This window comes from Hyaena hyaena, unplaced genomic scaffold (assembly GCF_003009895.1).
Source record: "Hyaena hyaena isolate Hyena2069 unplaced genomic scaffold, ASM300989v1 scaffold_57, whole genome shotgun sequence".
In the NCBI taxonomy this organism is placed as follows: domain Eukaryota; kingdom Metazoa; phylum Chordata; class Mammalia; order Carnivora; family Hyaenidae; genus Hyaena; species Hyaena hyaena.
This window is the reverse complement of record NW_024080690.1, coordinates 1866040-1889635: the sequence shown is the minus strand read 5'-3', so window position 1 is coordinate 1889635 and position 23596 is coordinate 1866040. Positions and strand designations below refer to the sequence as shown.

The 23596-nt window shown below is 47.7% G+C and overlaps 1 protein-coding gene across 1 annotated transcript in view; it reads right to left on the bottom strand.

The window, feature by feature from the left end:
* The window catches only part of LOC120231581 (two pore calcium channel protein 1-like), a 41183-nt gene that overhangs the window by 6566 nt on the left and 11021 nt on the right, over positions 1 to 23596 (bottom strand). The window contains exons 4-13 of the mRNA XM_039231742.1: positions 20877 to 21005; positions 17198 to 17314; positions 16983 to 17101; positions 16673 to 16774; positions 14292 to 14418; positions 12111 to 12312; positions 4587 to 4731; positions 3014 to 3199; positions 1635 to 1699; positions 273 to 360 (exon numbers count right to left, since the gene is read on the bottom strand). Of these exons, the coding sequence (XP_039087673.1) occupies positions 273 to 360; positions 1635 to 1699; positions 3014 to 3199; positions 4587 to 4731; positions 12111 to 12312; positions 14292 to 14418; positions 16673 to 16774; positions 16983 to 17101; positions 17198 to 17314; positions 20877 to 21005 (1280 nt within the window). The remainder of the gene's footprint in view (positions 1 to 272; positions 361 to 1634; positions 1700 to 3013; positions 3200 to 4586; positions 4732 to 12110; positions 12313 to 14291; positions 14419 to 16672; positions 16775 to 16982; positions 17102 to 17197; positions 17315 to 20876; positions 21006 to 23596) is intronic.

Sequence of the window (23596 nt, the reverse complement as noted above, 5' to 3'; positions counted from 1 at the left end):
ATAAAACAAAGTCTCTGGCACAGGGCGGGACAAGGGAAGCCGCAAAGTGAAACTGATGCCAGGCTAGTGGCCTGCCTTCTGGGAGCTGCTGGGTGAGCGTGCGTCGCCATCCTCAGACTTCCCTCCCTGCCCCACCGCGCCAAGGGAATGCCAGGTCCATACAGGTTACATTCCGGCTTTGTAATGGGGTGTGGTGAGAGTTCCGAGGCAGGAGTGCTTTCCAGCAGGCTCCAGTGTGGGAGCCACCAGAGTGCGTGTCACTCCATCTTTACCTCTGAATGCTGACAATGATCCTTAAGAGCCGGAGTATCCTCAAGATCAAGACAATATCCAGTATCTGCTGACTGTTGTATTTTCTTGCTAGGAAATTAAAAAAAAAAAAAAAACACAATCATTTAACATTCCGTCTTGCGAGTGCCCCTGGCTCGTCTCTTTTATTCAGTGAGGTCTGAGAGTGTAGGTAGTGGGCAGAGATGCGGCTTCAAGAACAGAACTGTGGCTCTGAAAATGAGGAAGGAAGTGCTGTCTTGAATCACTCACTCCCCCAGCAAAGCCAAGCCACACCAGGCCTTTCCTTTCATCCCTGGAGCTGGGGAATCAGGAGAGTAGGTGTAGACTTCACATCGCCTTTAAGAAATGACTGTGGTTCAGGTTCTACAGAACACATTTCAACAAGCCCTTCCTTCCCCAATATTCATTTCATAGAGTTATGTTGAGAAGCTGCACCATCCTGGGGCACCTGGGTGGCTCAGTAGGTTAAGCGTCTGAATCTCGATCTCGGCTCCGGTCATGATCTCACGGTTTGTTAGATTGAGCCCTGTTTTGGTGGGTGGGGGTTGGGCTCAGCACAGAGCCCGCTTGGGATTCTCTGTCTGCCTCTCTCTCCACCTCTCTTTCTCCTTTTAAACTAAATAAATAAACTTGAGAAGGAGACAGAGATGGAGACGGAGACAAAGAAGAAAAAGAAAAAGAAGCAGCAGACAGGAACAAGAACAACAACAAGGAGAAGAAGATGGATAAGAAGGAGAACGAAAAGGAAAAGAAGGAGGAGGAGGAGGAGGAGGAGAAGAAAAAGGAAGAGGAGGAGGGGGAGGGGGAGGAGGAGAAGGAAAAGGAAAAAGAAAAGAAGGAGGAGGAGGAGGAGAACAAGGAGAAGAAGAAAGACGACGACGACGGGAAGTTGCACTGTCTCTAAATAACCCCTCTGCCGTCCACAGGACAGCACAGGACAGGCGTGTGCACAGTGGTGGTGGAATATGCGTGCAGACACAAGAGAGCAGTGGGCAAGGGACGATGCAGAGTTCCAGCTACAGCTGGACCCTGGGAGGGGGCCAAGACGGGCAGGGGGTCATAGGCATGGAGGTTAAGCCATGAGACCGAGGGCGGTTTTGGAGAGGAAGTGACCAGATTGGTATCTGGTATGATGGACGTATACAAATGAAATCTCTAATATACAGCTAACCACAAACAAAGCTACCATCCCTCTCGGAACATGGAACACTTTTACAAATTCTCTTGTGCCTCCGCCGCCTCATCCCAAACACCTCAATGGTGCACGGTGGATGTTCCACAAAGTCTACTAATTGAAGGCACGATCCCAGGAGGTGGTGAAGCCGATAGCCCATGGCACTGACCTGACTGAATGGTGGTGTTGGCCACAGTGGCCACCAGGGCCGCGATGATGATCAGCATATCAAACCTAACGGTGCAGAAGCAAAGTTGGTGAAGGACAAGGGAAAGGCCTGTCAGGACACAACTGACCCCAAGAAAACTTTAAATCCGGTCTCATGCAGAGCAGTGATCCAGCCAGGAAACTGATTTCCATAATTTTTAGAATAGTGGAGATGAAGCAAGAAATACTACATTTAAATGATCCAATGACCATTCACCGGCTGCTCCAATGAACCACCCAAGGGAATTCATAGCAACCAACCAATTCCTATCACTTTGTCTTAACAAATAACGATGTACAGTAAAACCCTGGTTTGTGAGCACAATTCATTCCAGAAACATGTTTGTGATCCAAAGCACTTGGATATCAAAGTGAGTTTCAAGAACCATTTGTTCAGTTGTGATCACGTGATATTCGGCATCACATACTACTTGTATTGCAAGACATCTCTCATTTATCAAGTTAAAATTTATCAGAAATGTATGCTCATCTTGCAGAACACTCCAGAACAAGTAACTCACCATCCAGGGCTCTACTGTGTCCTTCCAAGAATACTTTACACGTTTTCAGAACACATAGCATAATCTTTCTTAGTATTAATTTTACTGAGTGCATTGTAACTTTTTAATTAAAGGGGAAATTCATCACACTGTTACTTTTTTTCCTGACGACAGTATCGAAGGACAGCCCTGCCAAAACACTGGACAAGAATAACTAGTTCCTCTCTGGCCACACGTGCATCCCAGTGAGTTTCCGGGTGCCGAGAGCGGTGACCACTGAGATCCAACCCCGCCAAGCTGTGCCCTACTTAAGATAGGCGTGTGCCTTGTATCTTTGTGTCCTGTAATTCCTAACACACGGTGGCCTTTGAGATGGTCTGCAGCGTGTGGGTGATGGTTCAAGACCCAGAGGTACACAGCCTGGAGAAGAAAAGGCTCCAGGTGACACATCCCATGTGGGGGAAAAGCTTGCTAATGGTCACGCTGTCCAGCCACACCCGCAAGCTTCTCTGATAAAAAGCCCAGGGAGTGGGCCGAGGGAGCTATGGAAGTAATTGCCTCATTGGGTAGATGTTCTAAGATCCTTTCCAAATCCAGGATGCCGTGAGCTGGGATTCTAATTTTAGCTAGAGTCAAATGGACGTCATAAATAACAGCTTTGCCTGAACCAGAATTTTCCACAGCCCCAAGATTTCATTATAAGATGCCCCCAAACTAGGCAGCTAGTGCTTGGAAAACTACAACAATGTTCCCCACACTGACAGAAAGCCCCCTTTCGTCGCCGGCGGCCTCTGCACCCCCACCCCCCACACCCCCGCCACCCCAGAACACATGTGCTCACCAGTTCCAGAACTGCTTTCTGCCAAAATAGGCTCTGGGCTCATATGTGTACAGTTTCAGGAGAATTTCAATAACATAGAGAGAAAGGAAGAGCCATTCTGCGTAGGAAATGAAGGGGTTTTTCTCGTCCAGAGCAATGAATATGGCATTTATTAGAATGATGACATCATAAACCCAGACAAAAATCCTGCCGTGAGGGAAGAAGAGACCCTGTCATCACACATTTCAGTAACAGGAGCATGTTCAGAGCCTTGCAGGGGCTACTTTGTTCCCCAGCAGTGCGATGAAAATGAGATGCCCCTCAAGCCCCATCCTGCCAATGCACGCACACACACACAAGTGCACATTTGTGCCTCAAGTAAGTCAAGGTTCCGGCACAGCCAGAGTGCTGAAATTCCCCTGCCTCCCCCTAACACTGGTGTAGCCCTTACAGCCGAGGAGAAAATGAAGACTTAGCAAGCAGGGGGGATAGAGGCATGGTTTTCCCAGGTTCCCCTCTAAGGGCATGATCCCTGGGTTCGGTGAAAGCTTAGGCAGAACTGGTGCAAGGAGAGGGCTTAGGGCTTCACATGGGATCATTACACCTCAAGTACTTGTCCCTCGAAAATTAGCATCCTTAACTAAGAAAGCTTCTGGGAGCCGCTTCACACCTCATGCGCACAGCCTTCCAGCGGACCGACATGCCCATCTTGCTCGCCAAGTCTGGGAACAGATGGGTTAAAAAGTATGACAGCTGGGCTCTGACCCAACTTTTCAATTATGGAGCAGGTTGCTTTACTCAGGCACCTGTCCCTGTGACTCAGGGAACCCTGGGTGACCCCTTGGGAAGTCAAGAGGGGCTCCTACCACACTGTTCTCCGTGAAGCTCTAGACCTAGAATACCACACGTGGACACACAAACATCCAGTGCATGAAGCACATCAGCAATTCAAGGCTGGGAGTAATGGGAAGAAACCTCTACATAAAGGGCTTTGAGAAATATCAAATACGGGCAGCTACAAGGGAGACGTCACAGGCTGAGACACTGTCAGGGACTTCTGAACCATTCTCTTCTATGAAACATTACATTCAAAGAGCCTCTGATGAGAAGGGTACTCTAGGCCACGCATTTGAAATATAATATCTGCAACCAGAATGAATCCCTTTTTCTGGAGTCCATTTGCTTGAGAATAAAAGAATTAACGGTCTTCTTAACAACCGTTCCGATAACCCTGATTCATGAGTTCTTACCACATACTTTACAAAGTCAAAGTGACGTATCTGACATCAACTTCCTAATGACTCTGAATGGGGCTAGAATCTTCTGATTTCAGAGAGCGGTCAGTTTCTCTGGCTCAGAAAGCACATCTAGTCTGTGGCCCTCAGGCATCTTAGGAAATAGGGCAGAAGGAAGCATAATCGAGAAGCCTGTCCTTTTGATGAAACACATCTGGAAGCCTCCCTGAGAAACCAAAAGCAGCAAGCAGGGGGCGGATTTATAACTTCAATAATGAAACGTATTCAGCCCAGACAGCATTTGCAAACTCCCCCATTTTGAAAGGAACTTGGGAGAAAACTGGCCCCATCTCACTTGCCTGTGCCGAACCATCCTCTGGACCAAGAGGCTTGCAGACGACTGGTATACCCGAGGCATCCAGTCTTCCAGTGGGTGTCTCTTGATGTTGATGGTGACCACCTGAATGTTGAGGAGATCAGGCAAGCGCAGAAAGTTCACTTTGTCTGCAATGGAAAAAAAAAAAAAAAGATCCCCAATACACAGCCACCGTGTCGCTAAGGTTCAAAGGGTGATGCCAAATCAGCACAGACTCTTAGATCTGTATTTCCTAGGTGAAGATCTGAAGCTCAAAAGGGTGAAGGGCCAAGGCCAAGGGGCCAGCAAGTGCAGAGCCCCCCCACCTGTCCTCACTCAGACCTGCAACCAACCCAAGCCACCCAACCGGAGCATGTGATTTCGCCAGTTCACCGATGCCGCGACCTCACGCCCTGCCTTCCACCCACTTTCCTCCTCACGTGGGCCACCCCTGCTTTCAGCATCTTCCTGACTTGCCTATCCAGCCTCAACTCCACTTCCCCTCTCCCTCCACCAAGCCTCTAAGGTAGGCATAATCCACACCCTTCACCTCACGCCCCTACTCTTCTCTGCCCCTTCTCGGGGATTCCCTCAAATCAACAGCTTTCTCCACAAGTTGGCTCACCAGCTAGGCCAAGATTCACTGGGGCTTTCTTGACCGGCCTGGCCCCGTGCAACTGCTGAGCTGGTGTTCTCCAGACCCACCGAATGCCCAGGGCCAGCAGGCTCTTTTCCACCACCCCACACACCTCTCCCCAACCAGACAGGTCAGATGCCGGCCACGAGTCAACTGGGCTGGTTGTCAACCCTGCTCATGGATGACCTCCTGCTCCGTACAACCTAAAGAATATCACATCAACAGATCAAATCAGGGCACATAAAGAATGTTGCTGCTTCTTCCTATAACTTCTTACAACTTCCTTCCAAGTTTTCTTCGAAAACAAAGTTGGAGTTTAGAAACGAAGTCGACGTTTGGAAAATTTACCAAAAGCTGCTAATATAAATTGCTGGTGCAGACTGGGTCCAGCTGAGACAACGGGCAAAGTTGGGGCAGGTGTTTTTAAGTCCCGGGAGGCTTCTCATTCAGAGAGCCTGGCAGATGTCCGCATCTCCATGCCAATTTTCGGGAGTAAACGATGAATGATGGCTATACACCTGTCACCACAGTGTGGCTTATGCAAGAAAGACGACAAGGAACTGCCGTCAGCAGAAACCCAGCCTTCAGCCCTATCATAAGTGTAGCCTCATCTGAGTGAGGAGCCTGAATCAGACACAGCCTTGAGTGACGTTACACACTCATGTTGCTATTTTCCCTAACAGTTTTATGATCCTAAGAACACGAAAGAACAGGAGCCCATCAAGTTAGATGAAAAGACACACACAGATATCTTAGGATATTCAAGCTCCTGGCTCTTCAGGAGAAAGAAAATATACATACATGTCTTAATAGCCAAAAGCATGTAACACCTGTTCAAGCAGAAATGTAGCCTTGGGGAATTATGTGCCAGGGTAGCTTGGATCTAGGGACCTGGGCTGCATGAGCTCTACCACCAGCGGTTAGGGGAACAATGACATGACAGGCCTGGGTAGGAGATGGATGACCTACAGACAGGGAATCCAGCCAAAACATCATTCACTAAATAACTTATACCAAAAGGGAATCTATGTCTCACTGGGTTCACATCTTTTAATCCGGAAGATTCAGTAGAACAAGAAAAAACAAAGAGAATCAAAATCATAGTAATTTTGTGTTAAGAAGGAACTTCTAACCATCTGACATTCGATGTTGGAGATCAGAAGTCAGCTAACTTTTTCTGTAAAGGGCCAGACAGTAATTAGGTGAGGTTTATAGGTCAAATGATCTCTGTTTTAACTACTCAATTCTGCTGAGTAGCATGAAAGTAGCCATAAACAATACATAAATGAATGAGCCTGGCTGTGTTCCAATAAAACTTTATTTACAGAAACAGGTGGTGGGCCATACTTAGCCTGTGGACCATAGTCTTCCAACCCTGCTGTAGCTATGTTATTCTCTCCATATTTTCTTTGTTTTCTTCCCATATATGTAAGCTTTGTAAGTTTAATACTGGATTAAGTTTTAACACTTTGAGTACTAATAAAATTCCAGTGTTTAGCCTTAGAAACCACAATGCTCATAACTCCTGACCAAGGGGGAGAGTGAGAATGTTCACAGAAGTACTGGAGATCACTGTGAAGCATGTAACTCTGTCAACTTTCTATTATTAAAACTGTCTTTGAGGGGCACCTGGGTGACCCAGTCAGTAGAGCGCCCAACTTCGGCTCAGGTCATGATCTTGTGGTTCACAAGTTCGGGCCCCGCATGGGGCTCTGTGCTGACAGGTCAGAGCCGGAGCCTGCTTCCGATTTGGTGTCTCCCTCTCTCTCTGCTCCTCCCCTGCTCACACTGTCTCTCTCTCAAAAAAATAAACACTAAAAAAAAATTTTAATAAATAAAAACAAATAAAACTGTGTTTGAAAGTGTTAGTTAAACACAGGAGTCTTTTGGACGAGACATTAGAAATTACTGCTATATCCTGTAAAATACAACCTATGATCCTTAAAAGCCAATAGATCTTATTGTCTGTCTTCTATAAAGGTGTGTTTGCCTTGGTAAAAATGTTTAATTTTTTAAATGTTTATTTTTGAGAAAGAAAGCAAGACAGAGCATGAGCAGGGAAGGGGCAGATAGAGAGGGAGACACAGAATCCAAAGCAGGCTCCAGGCTCTGAGCTGTCAGCACAGAGCCCGATGCAGGACTCAAACCCAAGAACCATGAGATTGTGACCTGAGCTGAAGTCAGATGCTTAACCAACTGGGCCACCCAGGTGCAACCCCATGGTAACAATATTTACATCAACACCGCTGTTTGGTAAAACGTAAAATACTGGGAAGTCTGTTGAGCCATAAGCTCATTGGCACTTTGTTTTTGCCACATCTCTGAAGTGCTCAGAACTAAGGGCTGAGGACCCAGACCTCTTGCTGGCTCCAAATCATGAGGCAGCCAATAGAGAGCAGGGTCCTGTGGGTGGCCTCGAGGGTGTATGCCTACCTCCTCCACCTGCCTCTAACCTGCTCAAAAGGGCATGAGCTACTTCTGCTGAATGTCTGCAGGGCCATGAGAAAAGAAGAGCATTACATTCAGGTGAGTTAATGCGGTGCCATCTGCGGCCCTGGAGCCTTGGACGAAGGGGTCACATGGCATGAACAGGAAAGTCTGCAGCAGATGAGAGAAAACCACTGCGGTTCTGTCTTCCAGGAGCAAATGCTCTCAAGTCTAAGATTTTGACAAAGTGACAGTATGACTCAAGGTTTCAAAGATTAGCTGTGTGGAGGGGTGAGGGAAGTTAACCCTAGACAGAAGAAAGTTCTCAAGGAGCGTAACAATCTATGGCCAGAACCAGAAACATAGGTGTTATGAGCGGAACTGTGTCCCCTCAAAATTAGTATGTCGAAACCTTACTGCCAAGGGCCCCAGGGAGTGACTCCGTTTGGCGAGGGGCCTCTTCTAAAGAGGTAACTTAAAGCGAGGTCACTGGGTGGACTCCAATCCAGTATGACTGGTGTCCTCACGAGAAAGGAGGTGATTAGGACACAGACACACACCGAGGGAAGACCACGTGAAGCCACAGAAAGGCAATCGTTTGCAAGCCAAGGGGAGAGCCCTATCCTGCTGACAAGTTGATCTTGGACTTCTGGCCTCCAGACTTGTGAGAAAATAAATTTCTGTTGTTTAAGCCACCCAGTGTGCGGTACCGTGTTCTGGCAGGCCTGGCAAACCGGTACAGCAGGGCAGTATCTCTCAACGAACTGTTAATTTCGTTGTCTTAAAGCAAACACTTCATTCCTTAAATTCTGAATGGAGCCCTAAAAATTCTCCCCAAGTTAAGAGATTGATGAAAAATTCTTTATACTTTAAATGTGCCATCCTATAAAAAAATAAACAAAACTAATAAACAAAAATACCCACCAGGGTGGGGGAAAAAAAGGAATTTCAAGCTCAACGATTGCTTTTTCTTCTTTTAACAAAGGCTGTGACAAACTCTTAGCTTGCACACACATATTAAAAGTGGTAAAGAAATTAAATGTTATGTGGATCAATCTTAAAATGATTTTCTGTTTGACACACTTGCCTTCCAAATAAAACCTTGAACTAACAAATTGGTTTATAAAGTCTGGCCCCTATGATTATGAAAGATATAAAACAACAAACTTCAATAGCATTTCTGTAAGTTTTTAAGAAAATTGGATGGAAACCATCTAACTTTATTTACTATTATCGCCTGCACCTAGTTAAGAAATTTTTTTACAAAGACATGCACTTAACAATAGAGCCACAATTAGTAATTGCAGAGAGTCCATTGGTGGGGAGAGGGGGTAATAACCTTAATTATTTTTTTGTAAAAATATACATTTTATTTATTTTTATTTTATTTTTTAATAATTTATTTGTTTTTTTTTAATTTAAAAAAGATTCATTTTAAAGATCTGGTTAAAAAGTTTAAATCTAAAGACATTTGACCAAAACTTAAAACATTATAAAATTACTTCATTAATCAAATTAAGGTAATTTAAAATTTTAATCCAAATCGATTTAATGCTCCTCCACGTGAGGCCTCTCACTTCTGGAACAGTTATAATGTCAACTGGTCTACACATTCCTCTTGCTATGGCTGTTCCTGGCAGCGTGAAAACATTCTACAGCAGAGTCGACTTTGGCCGTGCCTCGTTCTCATGCTCCTCTGCTCCCTTTTGTCACTGGCCAGCCTCCCTTGGTAACCCTTATAGACCTCACCCTGTGCAAGATCACAACCCACATTCGGAAAAGAGCCTCTGCAGATGGGCACATGGTGGTGGTGGTGTTTTGCACCCAGATCTCCACTGGCATTCTCCAGAAAGTTTTGCGGTAGCATCAAAGAACATCTCCCTCCTCTTCCTCATGTAATTCATGGAATGTTACATCCAAACGAGTAGGGGTGCCAGGAGAACTTGGATGTGTTTGGTGCCCTCCATATTTACCCTGCCACAACTGAACGATATCGTTGAAAATCCACCCTACTTACAGCCCAGAACATGGAAGAAGCTGTCAAGACCAAAAAAAAGGCAGTTCATGCTCCCACTTGGGAAACAACCATCAAGAGTTGGACTGACCTTATCAACAAAGAAACATCCATGTGAGTATGTCCTGGGGATCCTGCGTATCTTCTCTGGATGAGCAAGAGGTACCCAAGTGTGTGGGCCTCCCCATGCCTGACAAAGAGTCTGAAAAGCCTCCATCCCTAGTTTTGAAACATCTCACCTTTTTTTTTTTTCTTTTTTTTTCTTTATTTCTAGGAGAGAGAGACAGCATGAGCAGGGGAGGGTCAGAGAGAGAGGGAGTCACAGACTCTGAAACAGGCTCCAGGCTCTGAGCCGGCAGTCAGCACAGAGCCCGACGCGGGGCTCAAACCCACGAACTGCGAGATCATGACCTAAGCGAAAGTCAGACGCTCAACCGACTAAGCTACCCAGGCGCCCCCTCACCTTTTAATAACAATCCAGGAATTCATTTTACAGAAGGAATTACAAAGAAAGTTGATAAAGCCCTAAAGATTCATCAACATGTTCAGAGTCCCAACCATCTAGAAGCAGAAGACGTACTAAACCGTCAAAGCAGAATTCTCAAAACCAGAGGGGCCAAAGTCTGGGAACACCTGGACTGAAATGACCAGCCACTTCACCCCGATTCTGGGGACGGACATCCAAGGGAACCCAAGTCCCAACCCTCTCCTCTAAGTTCAAGAGCAGTGGTCCTCAAACAGATGTTCCTGGACCACAGCGGGTCCTGTCCGTGTCTTCCCCGCCCTCTGTGGGATAAGTGCCGAATACAGAAACTTGTAGAATAGTTGCCAGGGTCTTGTCAACAGACTCTAATGATGAAAAAAAATGGGACTTGGATTTTACACTTTTTATTTGCATTCTTCTGAGTATTGATTTTTGCCTTATTTTACCAAAGTATTCATCTATGACCGGTTGGAAATGAAAACACTTCACGACCTCACAGCTTAGGAAGCACTGTGCTCAGGGGTTCCCAGGCACCCGTCGCCCTTCTCCACCATTAGCAGAACCCTAAGCCCGGCATGCTTAAGGGCACCAGCAACCCCCAATGCTCCCTAATGGGGGCACCAAGCCAGCCATTCAGGCTCTGAGAAGCCTGGCTCCGGACCAGACACTCGGAGCCACAACATCGAATCAGGGGCTGAGGAGACATGTTCAGGGCTCAGGAAGCCAAATCCTGCTAATTCAAGAGGGCAAAGGCCTTCCCCCATCCTGGGCCCAAAACTCTCCCTGGAAGACATGGACACCCCCCACTTAGCAGTGTCCTACTGTCCATTTCTTTTCACTCTCGTTTTTTCATGGAGTCACTGTTCTTTCCTTCTCACACATGCACGGAGCCCTAATGAGGCCTAGGGACTAGGCTGGGACTAGTTTGAGCATCCTTATCTCATATAAACTTGCATCCTGTCACACCTACCACTCCCTTTGGGTGTGTTTCCATCTAGACTTTTCTTGAAACAGGTGAAATGAGGGTGTTTTACAGTTTGGGATGTATTTCAGTCACCTTGCATCTTTTTGAATTGCTATCTTATCTTCACAGTCATTGTTAATGTCACCAAAATTTCCCATTATGTGACTATCAGAATTTAGGGCAGTTTAGCACAATGGTATAAAGCACGGGCCTTGGAGTCAGATGGCCTCTATCACTTTGCAACTGCGTGGCCTTGGGCAAACTACTTAACCTCTCCCAGTCTCAGTCTCCATATTCACCAATGAGGATAACAAAAATCCCCACCTCAGTGAGTCAGGGCGAAGGACGATCGTGTACATACATACCACATGCAGGACACAGTCCCGACAACAGCTCACACATGATAAGCGTGCCACAGATACAAAGCGTTATTCATAAAGGCCACCAACCATTAATACATGAATTTTAAGTCACTTTCAACTTTTTACTTTCAAATATGGAATGCAATGTAGATGTTTATTTCTATAGCTCTCTTCGGATTTTAGATTATGTTCCTAAAGCAGAATCAGCGGCGGAATAACTGTTACAGAAAAGGGCTTTGGGATGGCCCATGTGGACAATTCCCAACAGGGATGACCCTCAGACCACAGCTGGAGGACCTGGATTATTGCCAGCAGGGAATGCCAATATACATTTTTATTTGCAAATTTAAGAAGTATTGTTGTTTTGGGAATCACTTTTAGGAACCGCCCACTTTTTTAAAAATTTATTTCTTATTTTAGAGAAAGAGAGAGCACGAGCAAGGGAGAGAAAGAGAACCTCAAGCAGGCTCCATGTTCAGTGCAGAGCCTGATGTGGGGCTCGATCCCACAACCTTGGCATCGTGACCTGAGCCGAAATCAGGAGTCAGACACTCAACCAACTGAGCCACCCAGGCGCCCCAGGAGTTGCCCACTTCTGAACACACAGCCAAGAGGAATGTCAGTGGCCAAGCCTTCTTACCCACGTGCCCCTTCTGTCCCTCGTCGGAGATCCTCAAGAGGAGCTCCAGGTGGGGACTGCTGATGTGTGGCGCCACGACCTTGGCCAGCCGCCTCCACTGGGCCTCCGTAACCACATACTCTGAGCCCACCTTGACTTTCAGAATGTTGAACGCCTCTATCATTTTGTGACGTTTCAGGTACACCAGTTTGCGAATCTCATTCTTTAAAAAACATAATTGTGTTTTTTAAGAGAAAGGTTCAAGAAAGCCTCATTTCTTTACCTGAAACATTTCAAGGTAATTGAGCAGCCAAAGAGAAGGCACCATTGGGTCTCTTAACAAACTAGGTACATAATCCCTCCCCGGCTGCAGGCACACACAGCTGACCCATCTGCAGAAACAGAACTCATCTTACCAAGTTCAAATGAGGGAGCCCGGGAAGGATAATCTGTGCGGTGAGAAAGCTGCAGGAGGCAGACTGGCCTCAACTCCCCTCTGCCCAGGAGGAAGGAAGCTTCCAGAAAGGAAGGAGATCAGGTGTGCTGCTGAGACACAGGGAGAGCCCAGAGAGGGAGAAGACAGATCTACCATTAACTCAATCAAGAAAGAGAAGGAAGAGGAGAAAAGTTGGGGAAGTGAAACTAGGCTAGAAGTGGTCCGGAAGGAAGAGTCCAAGGCAGGAAAGACAGCTGGGCCTGTCTGGAGCTGCCATCTGGTCTGAACACAGAGAATCTTCCAGAAACAGGGAGGCTGAACAGCCCTCCTTGGGTTACAATCAGCCACCTGATGCCCCACTCCTACTGCTTCCTGTAATACTGTCATCACTTAATTCATTACACAACTAGACTCTAAAAGAATTTTTTTTTTTATTTTTTTGATGTTTATTCATTTTTGAGAGAGAGACAGAGTGCAAGCAGGGAGGAGCAGAGTGAGGGGGAAACAGAATCCAAAACAGTCTTTGACCTGTTAGCACAGAGCCCAATGCAGGGCTTGAACTCACGAGCCATGAGATCATAACCTGGGCCTAAGTTGGACGCTTAACTAACAAAGCCACACAGGCTCCCCTAGACTATAAATGTTTAAGGGGTGTGGGCTATGTCTAAATAATTTTTGACTTCTCAGAATGATGTATGGTGCTGAGCACCTAAAGCATATTTAAGATGTTTGCTGACTGATCCCCGTTGCACAAGATTACCCAAAGAAACACCTCCTTGGGGCCGGGGGAGGTACAGCAACAGTTGTGTCCAGCAGTGGAAAAGAGGAGAAACATACCAGACTCTCTGAGACAGCCTCCTTCCACCCAGAAGGAGGAAGTTGGAAGAGGAGGGTCTTTGGGAGGACTGGCCTCTGGGGGAGGAGCAGCTCAAGTCCCCGCAGTACACAGACAGCTCAGGACCTGGGCAAGCCAGACACCTTCAAAGGCCATTTTGGCCAAATCTCAGACACAGCCCCGCCACCTGCTTCTCCAAAGATGCACACACTTAAGTTCTCCCCGACTTTCTCCTTGCTCCCTGGTGGGACCATCCCTGTGCAATGAAAAACTCAGAACACAACCAAAAGCATCAAAAACCAAAAGCCAATGTCTTCCCTTAAGGAAATCATCCTTCGGTGAAAAGCCTCTCTGTCCACCTAGTTTTATGACAAGAGAAAACCAGCCAGCAAAGATGTGTGCCGTGGAGGGCAGCCGGCTGATGTGGCTGAGACCGCCTGGTGGGTTCCAGGCTGTAAACAAAACATCCTCCACCCCAGGTACTCAGAAGCCTCTGCCCACCCGACACCTCCAGGAATTCTCTGGACGTAAATCTAACTAACAGGCAGGCACCAGGGCAGAAACTGCTGGCTTCGAGAAGTTTCTGCTTTTGCTGGAGAGGGGAAAAGGAATGGAAGCTTGGAGAATATCCTCAACCCCCATTCTTAGTAAAACCTTTCAAGGAACCATGAGCAACTGAATGCCTGAGGAGTAATGAGCCAAGCAAGGGCCTAGCACTGTCCACAATGTTCAGACACACTGTTAGACCCATTGCAGAGACTGGTAAAGAATAGAGCAAGACACCAAATAAATCTTCAGATTGGCCAAAGCAAAAAGAAAAAGAACACTTTCAAATATTGAGCCAATGCATTTGCCAGCCTCCCTTCCATAGCAGCCTGCCCGTGTGCCTATCCTACCCCGCCCCCACCCCCCTTCCACTCATGCACCTTACCTTTAAGTGCTTCCTATAATTGTTGTAGACCACAGCCAGAAAGACGGACATGAAGATGTAGGTATTGATGATGGTGTAGGTTATAAAGTACAGAGAATACCACCAGTTGAAGTTATAGGCAGGCATCCTAGAAGGAAAGAATTATGGTGCACGGTTTTTCATAGCCTAGGTCCTTAGTGCATAAAAGGCTGACCTCAGGAGCCATCCCACATGGACAATCCATGGGCACAAGGCACAGCAAAAGCTCCTCTCACTCTGACTCTCCCCTATATGGTGCGGTGCCATGCGATTGTGTAGCAAAGCCATCACCACCCCTAATGCCAAACAGCTGGCCCTAAACTTGCCTTCTGAATGTCTTCATGCCTTTTAGAGGTGACAGCTTTCAAAACAAGTAGGACGTCGGAGATCCTCCAATCCCCTTCCCTCCCTTCACAATGAGGGAGGACTCACTGTGGCCTCACACTCGAAGCCTAAAAGGAGACCAATTTCCCCAGGACTACAGAAGGAATCGAAGCGTGGCTTGGGTTTATACTCAAGGCTCTTCAGGGACACCCGACTGCCTTGTTGGGGGGCAAGGGCACAGATAATTTTCTAGCCAGTCTGGGACCATGAGAAAGAATGGAGCACCAATAATAATGGCACCAGGTGAGAGGCATAAATCAGGGTGTGTGCTCACTCCACCTCCAGTGGAAACTGGATTTCTTTTTTTTTTTTTTCTTAAATAGTTTACTGTCAAGTTGGTTTCCATATAACAACCAGTGCTCATCCCCACAAGTGCCCTCCTCCATGCCCATCACCTCCCTTTCCCTCTCCCTGACCCCCATCAGCCTTCAGTTTGTTCTCAGCATTCAAGAGTCTCTCATAGTTTGCCTCCCTCCCTCTCCCCAACTATTTTTCCCCTTCTCCCCCATGGTCCTCCATTAAGTTCCTCCTAATCCATCTATATGTGCAAACATGTGGTATCTGTCCTTCTCTGCCTGACTTATTTCACTCAGCATAACACCCTCGAGTTCCATCCATGTTGCTACACATGGCCAGATTTCATTGTTTCTCATTGCCGTGTATTCCATTGTATAGATAAACCACATCTTCTTGATCCATTCATCAGCTGATGGACACTTAGGCTCTTTCCATGATTTGGCTATTGTTGAGAGTGCTGCTATGAACATTGGGGTACATGTGCCCCTATGCATTAGACTCCTGTCTCCCTTGGGTAAATTCCTAGCAGTGCTATTGCTGGGTCATAGGGTAGTTCTACTGTCAACTTTTTGAGGAAACTCCACACTTTTGGAAACTGGATTTCATACAGGAGGGGGTGTTGGATGTGCAAGAGTCCGAGAGAAAGATCCAGGAGCACACAAGGAGGGCCAGGACTTCACCTTGTGTACGTTTTGCCCAAGCCAGGCCCAAGAGTGAGCAAGAAGCCAGAGCAAGGTGATATGATGGTCCCACACAGAACTAGAGGACAGAAAACGTGCCCTGCCCAAAGTGCAATATGGACTGTGTTGGGACTGACATTTGCAGTTAGAGCCCTGTCCATGTCCTAGACCCAAAGGGATGTCTACTCAGTGTAGCATGTTTAATAATTTTGTGTCCCCAAACAAGCTTAATCCAGAATATGAAGGATATTAAGAAAGAAAATGCACAATGATTTCCTCCTAAGTGAAGACCACGCGTGTGGAGAACTGGCCTTTTGAAGGGGCAGGCCACAACTACTAACCTTTACATTTCTTTCCTGTCTCATCTAACTACAAAGGTGCATCAATGCTTAGGAGAACAAGCCATGATTCCTTTCGAAAGATGGCTTAGCTGTTTAACTTCAAGGTGCAAAAAAAAAAAAAAAAAAAATCCCTAATAGAAAGTAGGCTCCAATATTTAAGAGTCATCTCTCAAGGGGCGCCTGGGTGGCTCAGTCAGTGAAGCATCCGACTTCAGCTCAGGTCATGATCTCGCGGTTCACGAGTTGGAGCCCCACGTCAGGCTTTGTGCTAATGGCTCAGAGCCCAGAGCCTGCTTCAAATTCTGTGTCTCCCTCTCTCTCTGCCCCTCCCGACTCATGCTCTCTCTCTGTCTCTCAAAAATAAATTAAAATATTTTTAAAAATTAAAAAAAGAGTTGTATCTCAAGAGATATCTCCTGTTGCTTTCAGTTTAAAAAAAAAAAAAATCACCTGAATTTAGTTTTAAATAGACAGGGTAGGCTATTGTTAGTGTAAACATTTTGCATTCTTCAAACATTTTTACAATGAACATGAATAAACGGAAAATCACTAGGTCTCCTCTCTCAGCCCTGCTGGTGTTTGGAGGCAGCTGCCTTTAGCAAAATGAATTCCGTCCTGGTAACAGGTGTCCGTCCATGACCATGAGCCAAGATGAACGTACATGACATCGGGGCTGTTGGCGGTAGTGACCAGCACGTAGAGCTCAAACACTATATCCAGGATGTTTGTGAAGTAGGGCAAACCTTCCACTGTTTTAAGACCCCTAAAGAGGAACCAAAAACACAAAGTGAAAACCCCCACACACAAATGAACTTGTGGTTTCTGATACACTTTTCCCCTTTCAGAAGCACTCCTGGAGTGTCTGAGCAAGAAAGATGGCACCCCGTGACAGATTCTGCCACCAACAGGCTGAACCCGAAGGGGGGATGGGGGAGGTTCACAGGCAGAAACTTCCAGAGCAGTGTGCTCACCTATCCCCAAAAAGCTTCAAGGCCATAAGGGAGAATATCAGCACACTGAACATAAACAAGAGGAAGACGTAGAGAATATCGGGCAGAGTGTTCCGGATGCTTCTGAAAGTTCTTCGGATCTGTGATGACAAAATTTCATTTCATTTACAAGAAATCAGCTAATTTTCTGCAAAAACAAAAGCGAAGCCCTTGTGCATCCTAAAGTATATACTTACCTGACGACTTTCAGGGAAGTTAATTAGGAAGACTGGCCTTAAGGCCCTTGACCATCGAACGCTGCGGATGTTAACAGCTTTCAGGGACCCATAGATAATCAGATCAATCAAGGTCAGCTGTGAGAAACACGGGACAGAGATGTCAGTGTCACACTGCTCCAGGGCAGAGGAAGTGATGGTGGGGATGCATGTTCACTGACCCCAGAAGGAGGGTCACATGCAAGTCCCATAAACAGTACAATTCTAGTTTTGTGATGTAACATTAAAAGTAGCTGTTGTTGTATATTTATTATGTGCCGTGAAGTTTAAAAAGTACCTTCCATGATTATTCTATGTTATCGTCACCACACCCCTAAGGTGGGCACTATTCCTGGATGGAGACACTGGAGGCGCAGAGAGGGTGAGCATGTGGCCCTGGTCACACAGCTAGTAGGGGGCAGAGCGGCCTCTGGAACCCACACGGTCTGACATTAGAGCCCATGCAGTTATTTGCACAGTTACAATCTTCCACACAACATCCTGATTAGCTTTAACTTGTCTTCAATTTGACATATAAAAGAGAGGTTGTCTAACCTAGTGACAGAGGTAGGAAAATCCTGATTCTTATTGTCAGGTTTGCAATCACCTGGGAACAGGGCAAAAGAAGAACCCAGTGTATTTTAAGAAAATGTAAGTAGAAAAGAATAGTCTACATCATCAAAAGTGTTAATTCAGCAAGCCACAGGGGACCAGGTGAGATCCAACACGGGGATGGAGACGGGATGCAGACATGGAAGGAAGCAGGTGCTGACTGCTGCCCTGGGCGCTGCAGGAGGGAGCCATCGTGGCTGTCCCGGGGAGGGTGGGGACAGGCAGACCACCAAAGTTTACGGTGTTGGAGGAGGCTTCATGAGCAAGCACTCCCTGATATAATCTTAAAGCAAAGATAGAGGGGTTTTTTTTTGTTTGTTTATTTATTGTCATTTTTGAGAGAGAGAGAGAGCAGGGGAAGAGGCACAGAGAGAGGAAGAGAAAATCCCAAGCAGGCTCCACACTGTCAGCCTGGAGTCCAACCTGGGGCTTGAACTCATGAACTATGAGATCATGACCTGCACCAATATCAAGAGTCGGCCTCTTAACTGAGCCACCCAGGCACCCCAAAGACAGAGTTTTAAAAGAACAAAACTCAGGGGGCACCTGGGTGGCTCAGGCTGACTCAATTTCATTGCAGTTCATGGTCTCTCGGTTCATGAGATGGAGTCACGCATTGGGCTCTGTGCTGACAGCAGGGAGCCCGCGCGGGATTCTCTCTCCTCTCCCTCTGAACCTCCCCTCAAAATAAATAAATAAACATTTTAAAAAGGTACAAAATAAAATGAAAGAATAAAACTCAGAAAAGTCAAGAGCCACAGCAGGAAGACATAGTAAAGGGACTCTCAGGGAGGAGCTGTCCTGGTGCATCTGGGGAGCTGAGGATCCCGAAGGTGGGGGCAGAGGAAGCAGGAAGTGACAAGGACTCACTTGTGGCTTTGAGAACCAGGCTGAAAAGGGAGGTCTTATTCCGAGGGCCTGGAGAACACAGGAAGTCTTTCAAGTACGGGCAACGAGGGCAAAGGCGTGAATCGCCCCAGTAACAGCTGTAGGGCAGACTCGGGCAAGGCAAGAGTGCATCCTCACCCAGTTCACTCCAAACTCGCAGTACAGAGCGCCTCTTCGTGCAGGCCGTCACTGTAGCTCTGGAGGCAGAGCAAGAGCTGGGTGGAAAGCGCCTGCCCTCACAAAGCGCACATTCCGGCAGGAAAGAACGGAGCTGATGATAAACACACTCTGCGGCAGGTGGCGGTCCATGCTCTGGGGAAAACCCAGATGAGGCAAAGGGAGGCCTGAAGCAGCCCAGCACGCGTGGAGAGAGCAGGAGAGGAGGAGGGTGGAAGGGGGTGGGCCAGAGTGACGGGGGGCCACAGAGCCTACGCCACAGTAAGGACTGGCTTCTCTGTGACGTGAGATGAAAAGCATCGGATGATTCAAGGCAGGGGACCCCGTGATGTGACTTTAAGAGTGCCTGTGTGCCCACCGTACTTGAGCACTGGCTAGGAGTTTTAGGAGACGAAGCGGTGCCTTCCCCCCTGGCCTAGTAAGGGGCCATGCCGCAGACAGGGTCATGGACGAAGCACACGGTCTCCTTGGAGATTAGCAGGAGTGTCTTCCTCTGTTGTATAGAGCCTGTATTGTTTGGATTTCTTTTCCAAAAATAGCCTCCTCCTTCCCCTCCCACTCCATCCTCGGCCATCCTGCCTCAGGCAGGGTGGTGTTATAGACTGAACCCGACCGAGCCTGTGCCCCCAGGTACCCCTCCCAGACTGAGTGCGCCTGCATTTCTTTTTCAGTAGTAGAAAATGAAGATATTTCTAAAAAGAAAAGCACAGATAGGTAGTCTGCAGATTCTGAGGGTTCAGCAGATGTGTGAAGGGAAGTCAAGTATTTAGAGCAAGGCGAGAAAGGACAGTGGGCATTCCAGGCAAAAGAGCCACCCCAGACTGAGGAGGAGCGAGTGGTACGTGCAGGAGGCAGCAGGCACCTCGCTCCAGCTAGAGTGAAGAGGTCCCTGTGAAGCACATTTGCAGGACTGGGGGGCACTGAATAGTCTGGGGACTCACAGACGTTTTTGAGCAAGGGAGCAAAGTGATCTGACACGTGCTCCCAGAGAATTGATCCAGCAGCAGCATCTAGAATGGATGTATCGGGGAATCTGAGGTTGAGGTGACCACGGCAGTTCCCGAAAGGGGTGACCAGGGCCTACGCCGCGTCGTGGGAACAGAATGGCATGCAGCAAAAAGACAACACGTGGCCACATTAGAGACAACTGCAATAGTCCAAGTGGGGAGAGTGACACAGGGCAAGAGGCGTCCTGAGGGGCTCTGGGGAGGCCGGATGCAATAGAGAAGGGAGGATGCTGACTCGGAAGACGTGGTACTGGGTGTTGGGACGTAAGGCACCACGCACAGGCAAACGTACACCTTACCCTCCTCCGCTTGGCCTGACTGCTTAGCAGATATCCTTTTGGATTTCTCTGTGAATGTGTAACATTCAGTGTTGTTGCCAGTGTTTCCAGTATTAGGGACAGTTTAGCCATGGACCAATCTCGTGGCTAAACCTTTGAACGCATCCTTCTTTCCTAAAGATAAAGTCCCAGGAGTGGAACTCCTGTGTACAATCCAAGTGTAGACACTTTTAAGGCTTTTGAAAGAACTGCCAATCAGCCTTCCAGAAAGACAGCTTATTTGTCCCTGTTTTCTCTCAATCTTGCCAACGCTGTGTTATGGGCAAACACATGGCATTTTGTTGTTGTTTTAATATATATTTCTGAATTAGTGAAGTTGCACATTTTTTCATTATCTATCATTATTTAAACTTTTCTTTTATGAGATGCTTTCACCTATTTTCAGCCCTGTTGGAGTCTCTTTTTTCTTTTTCCTTTTAATTTGCAAGTGCTCTTGCTATGTTACTATACAGCACTCACACTGTCATACGTTGCCCTCTTTGTTCTTCATTTGGGGCTCGCCTGCACTCACGCTAATGGTGTCTGCTGTGCCGAAGTCTGTCATTGTTGCTTTAACCAGGTCAAGTCAATTCAGCCTTTTGTCTTCATAGTTTCTGCCTTTAACCACAAAATCTTCAGGGTCCTATAATGAGCACTCACCACTATGGTTACCATGATGCAGATGTTTTTCGTATCCTTCCAGAAAACCATCTGAGGAGTGACTTTTGCAAAATGTACAAGTCTCCCAAAGAATGCAGTCAGACAGAGTACTTCTGCTAGCGAGGTAGCCTGCATGCAGAAAACAGAGACTAAACACAGTGCCCTGCCACTTGGAGGCTCAGCTTTCGTTTGTTTGTTTTTTTTTTAGTGTTTTTTAAATTTATTTCTGAGAGAGAGAGTGAGAGAGAGAGAGAGAGTGCGAGCATGAGCAGAGGAGGGTCAGAAAGAGAGGGAGACACAGAATCCGAAACAGGCTCCAGGCTCTGAGCTGGCTGTCAGCACAGAGCCCGACGCGGGGCCCGAACCCACGAACCGCAAGATCATGACCTGAGCCGAAGTCGGACACTCAGCCCACTGAGCCACCCAGGCGCCCCTCAGCTTTCACTTTCTCGTAACCCTCCCAGCCCCCCAAGCCACCTTGATGCCACTCTCTGAGAAATGGCACTGTCCCTTTTGAGGGCAGCACATTGCAGTCAAATTCTTTGCTAGTCGGAATGGTTTCTTCCTCTTAAGAGGAAACCTGTCCTTGAGTCATGAATCCCATGACCCAACAGTCAGGGCTTCTTGGGAGGGGCTGAGTCAGCAGGCAGAGGACCCAGAAGGCATTTCCCTGGAAAAGGGGAGTTCTGGGACGGCAGACACTGGCATCTTCTGTGCTCCCCAATTTCATGTTCATATTTAGAGAAGGAATCTAGAAGTTCAGTTTCTCTAACAATAGAGTAACCTCCCAAAGACATGTTTTGAAATATGGGTCATTCCTTAGCCATCAGTGCCACACTGCTGCCCTCTTCCTTTGTGTGGCTGGTTTAGAGGAAAGAATGGAGGCCACCGGGACCCAATGCCAAGTCCTGACCGTCTCTTCTGTAGGTTACAGGACACCAGCTCCAAACTCCCTACAGGCAGCTAGACTGGCAGCCTGTGATGCAGCCCAGGCTTTCCTGTAATTGCCCTGAGGCAGTAGCTCCTCCCCTTGCCTTCATCAGGGGGTGAGGAGGGTGGCACAGTACAGAAAGATGGGGAAAAGGCAAGCTGGCTAGGCTAGGAAGACAGAAAGGTCTGGGGTGAGGGCTGGAAGGAATAGATTCCCTAGGGGACAGGACAGAAGGGGCTGGCTCTGGGCCCTGACAGCAGCAGTTGACACAGTCTTCCCGTCCCCACCCCAGCCTTCATGGGTCCCGGGCGTGGACATGGGCTACAGCTCCTTGCAAACCTTCTAGCCCTCAGCCTATTCATCCTCGAAAGACTCTAGAGACTCACTGCCAAGGCCAGGCTAGCAAAAGGGCCTGGGGCAATTCCAGGACACCTTTGCTCAAAATAAGGTGTGGCTGGTAATGCTGCATCTGGGCCAAAGCCTCCCCCCCCCCCGCGCCCCCCCTCCGCCCCCATGACACATTCTATTCCAGATATTCCAGAGACCAGAGGTACAAACGTTGGCTGAAGGAGCACTTGAAACTCAGACAGCCCACCTGGAGCTGTACGTGACCAACAACGAACGGAAGGATCAGGACTCAGGAAGAGAGGCCAAGAGGCTGAGAAGACAACCCCAGGGAAGTCTCGTCGTGTCCAGAGAGGGCTGTGCTAGGGAGGGACTGACTGTCTGGTCTCGGAACACACAGCTCTGCTTCTTCCAACTCTGTGTTTGTTTCAGTGGTCCCTGGGCTACAAGTTTTCTATCCAGAGACTTCATTAATTGTAGCATCTTAATCATACAGAAGCGGGTTACACAGTCACTCTGGTGCCCCCCCACCCCCACCCCCCAGTGAATCATGCTCCCAGCGTTCAGCCCTGTGTGCGGCATACTCCCAGGGCTCTGATGGGCTTTGGCCAACAGGACATCAGCAAGCATGATGGGAATGGAGGCTTGAGAGTGTGCTTGTACACTCGGGCGTGCCTGCTTCGGCCTGCTCCTCCCCCACCGGGAGAAGGGGCTGCAGTGCAGCCGCTGCATAAGAGAGCAGGGCACTGGGGCGCCTGGGTGGCTTAGTCGGTTAAGCGTCCGACTTTCGCTTAGGTCATGATCTCACGGTTCGTGGGTTCGAGCCCCGCGTCGGGCTCTGTGCTGACTGCCAGCTCAGAGCCTGGAGCCTGTTTCGGTCTGTGACTCCCTCTCTCTCTGACCCTCCCCTGCTCACGCTGTCTCTCTCTCTCTCTCTCCTAGAAATAAATAAAAAACATTAAAAAAAAAAAAAAGAGAGAGCAGGGCACTCTGGTCCACGGCTCCAGCCAGCCAAGCTCCCGCTCACGGCCAGCAGCCCCTGCCAGCCTCCAGAGCTGCACAAAGCTTCTGGGTATCTACTACCTCAGCTAACGACACAGGAGCCGGAAACCCTTCCAGTTGGGCCCAGTTACCCACAGAGTCATGGGAGGTAATAAAGATAGGGGTCAGTGAACTTTATCTGTTAAAGGACCAGACAGGAGAATATTCTGGGCCCTGTGAGTCATCCAGTCTCTGTTCCAACCACCTTCAGAGGCAGGGGCAGCATCAAGTCGGGAATTAACATCAGTAGATCATCAGTTTATTACTTGGACCGATCTAGAGTTAATTACTTAGGCCAAGTTGGTGAATTTGATGTATTACTCAAAATCAAACGTGATCAGCTACTAAGAACCAATAGATAGTGATTTAGGACTATGACAAAAGCTGGCAATGTGGCAAGGAC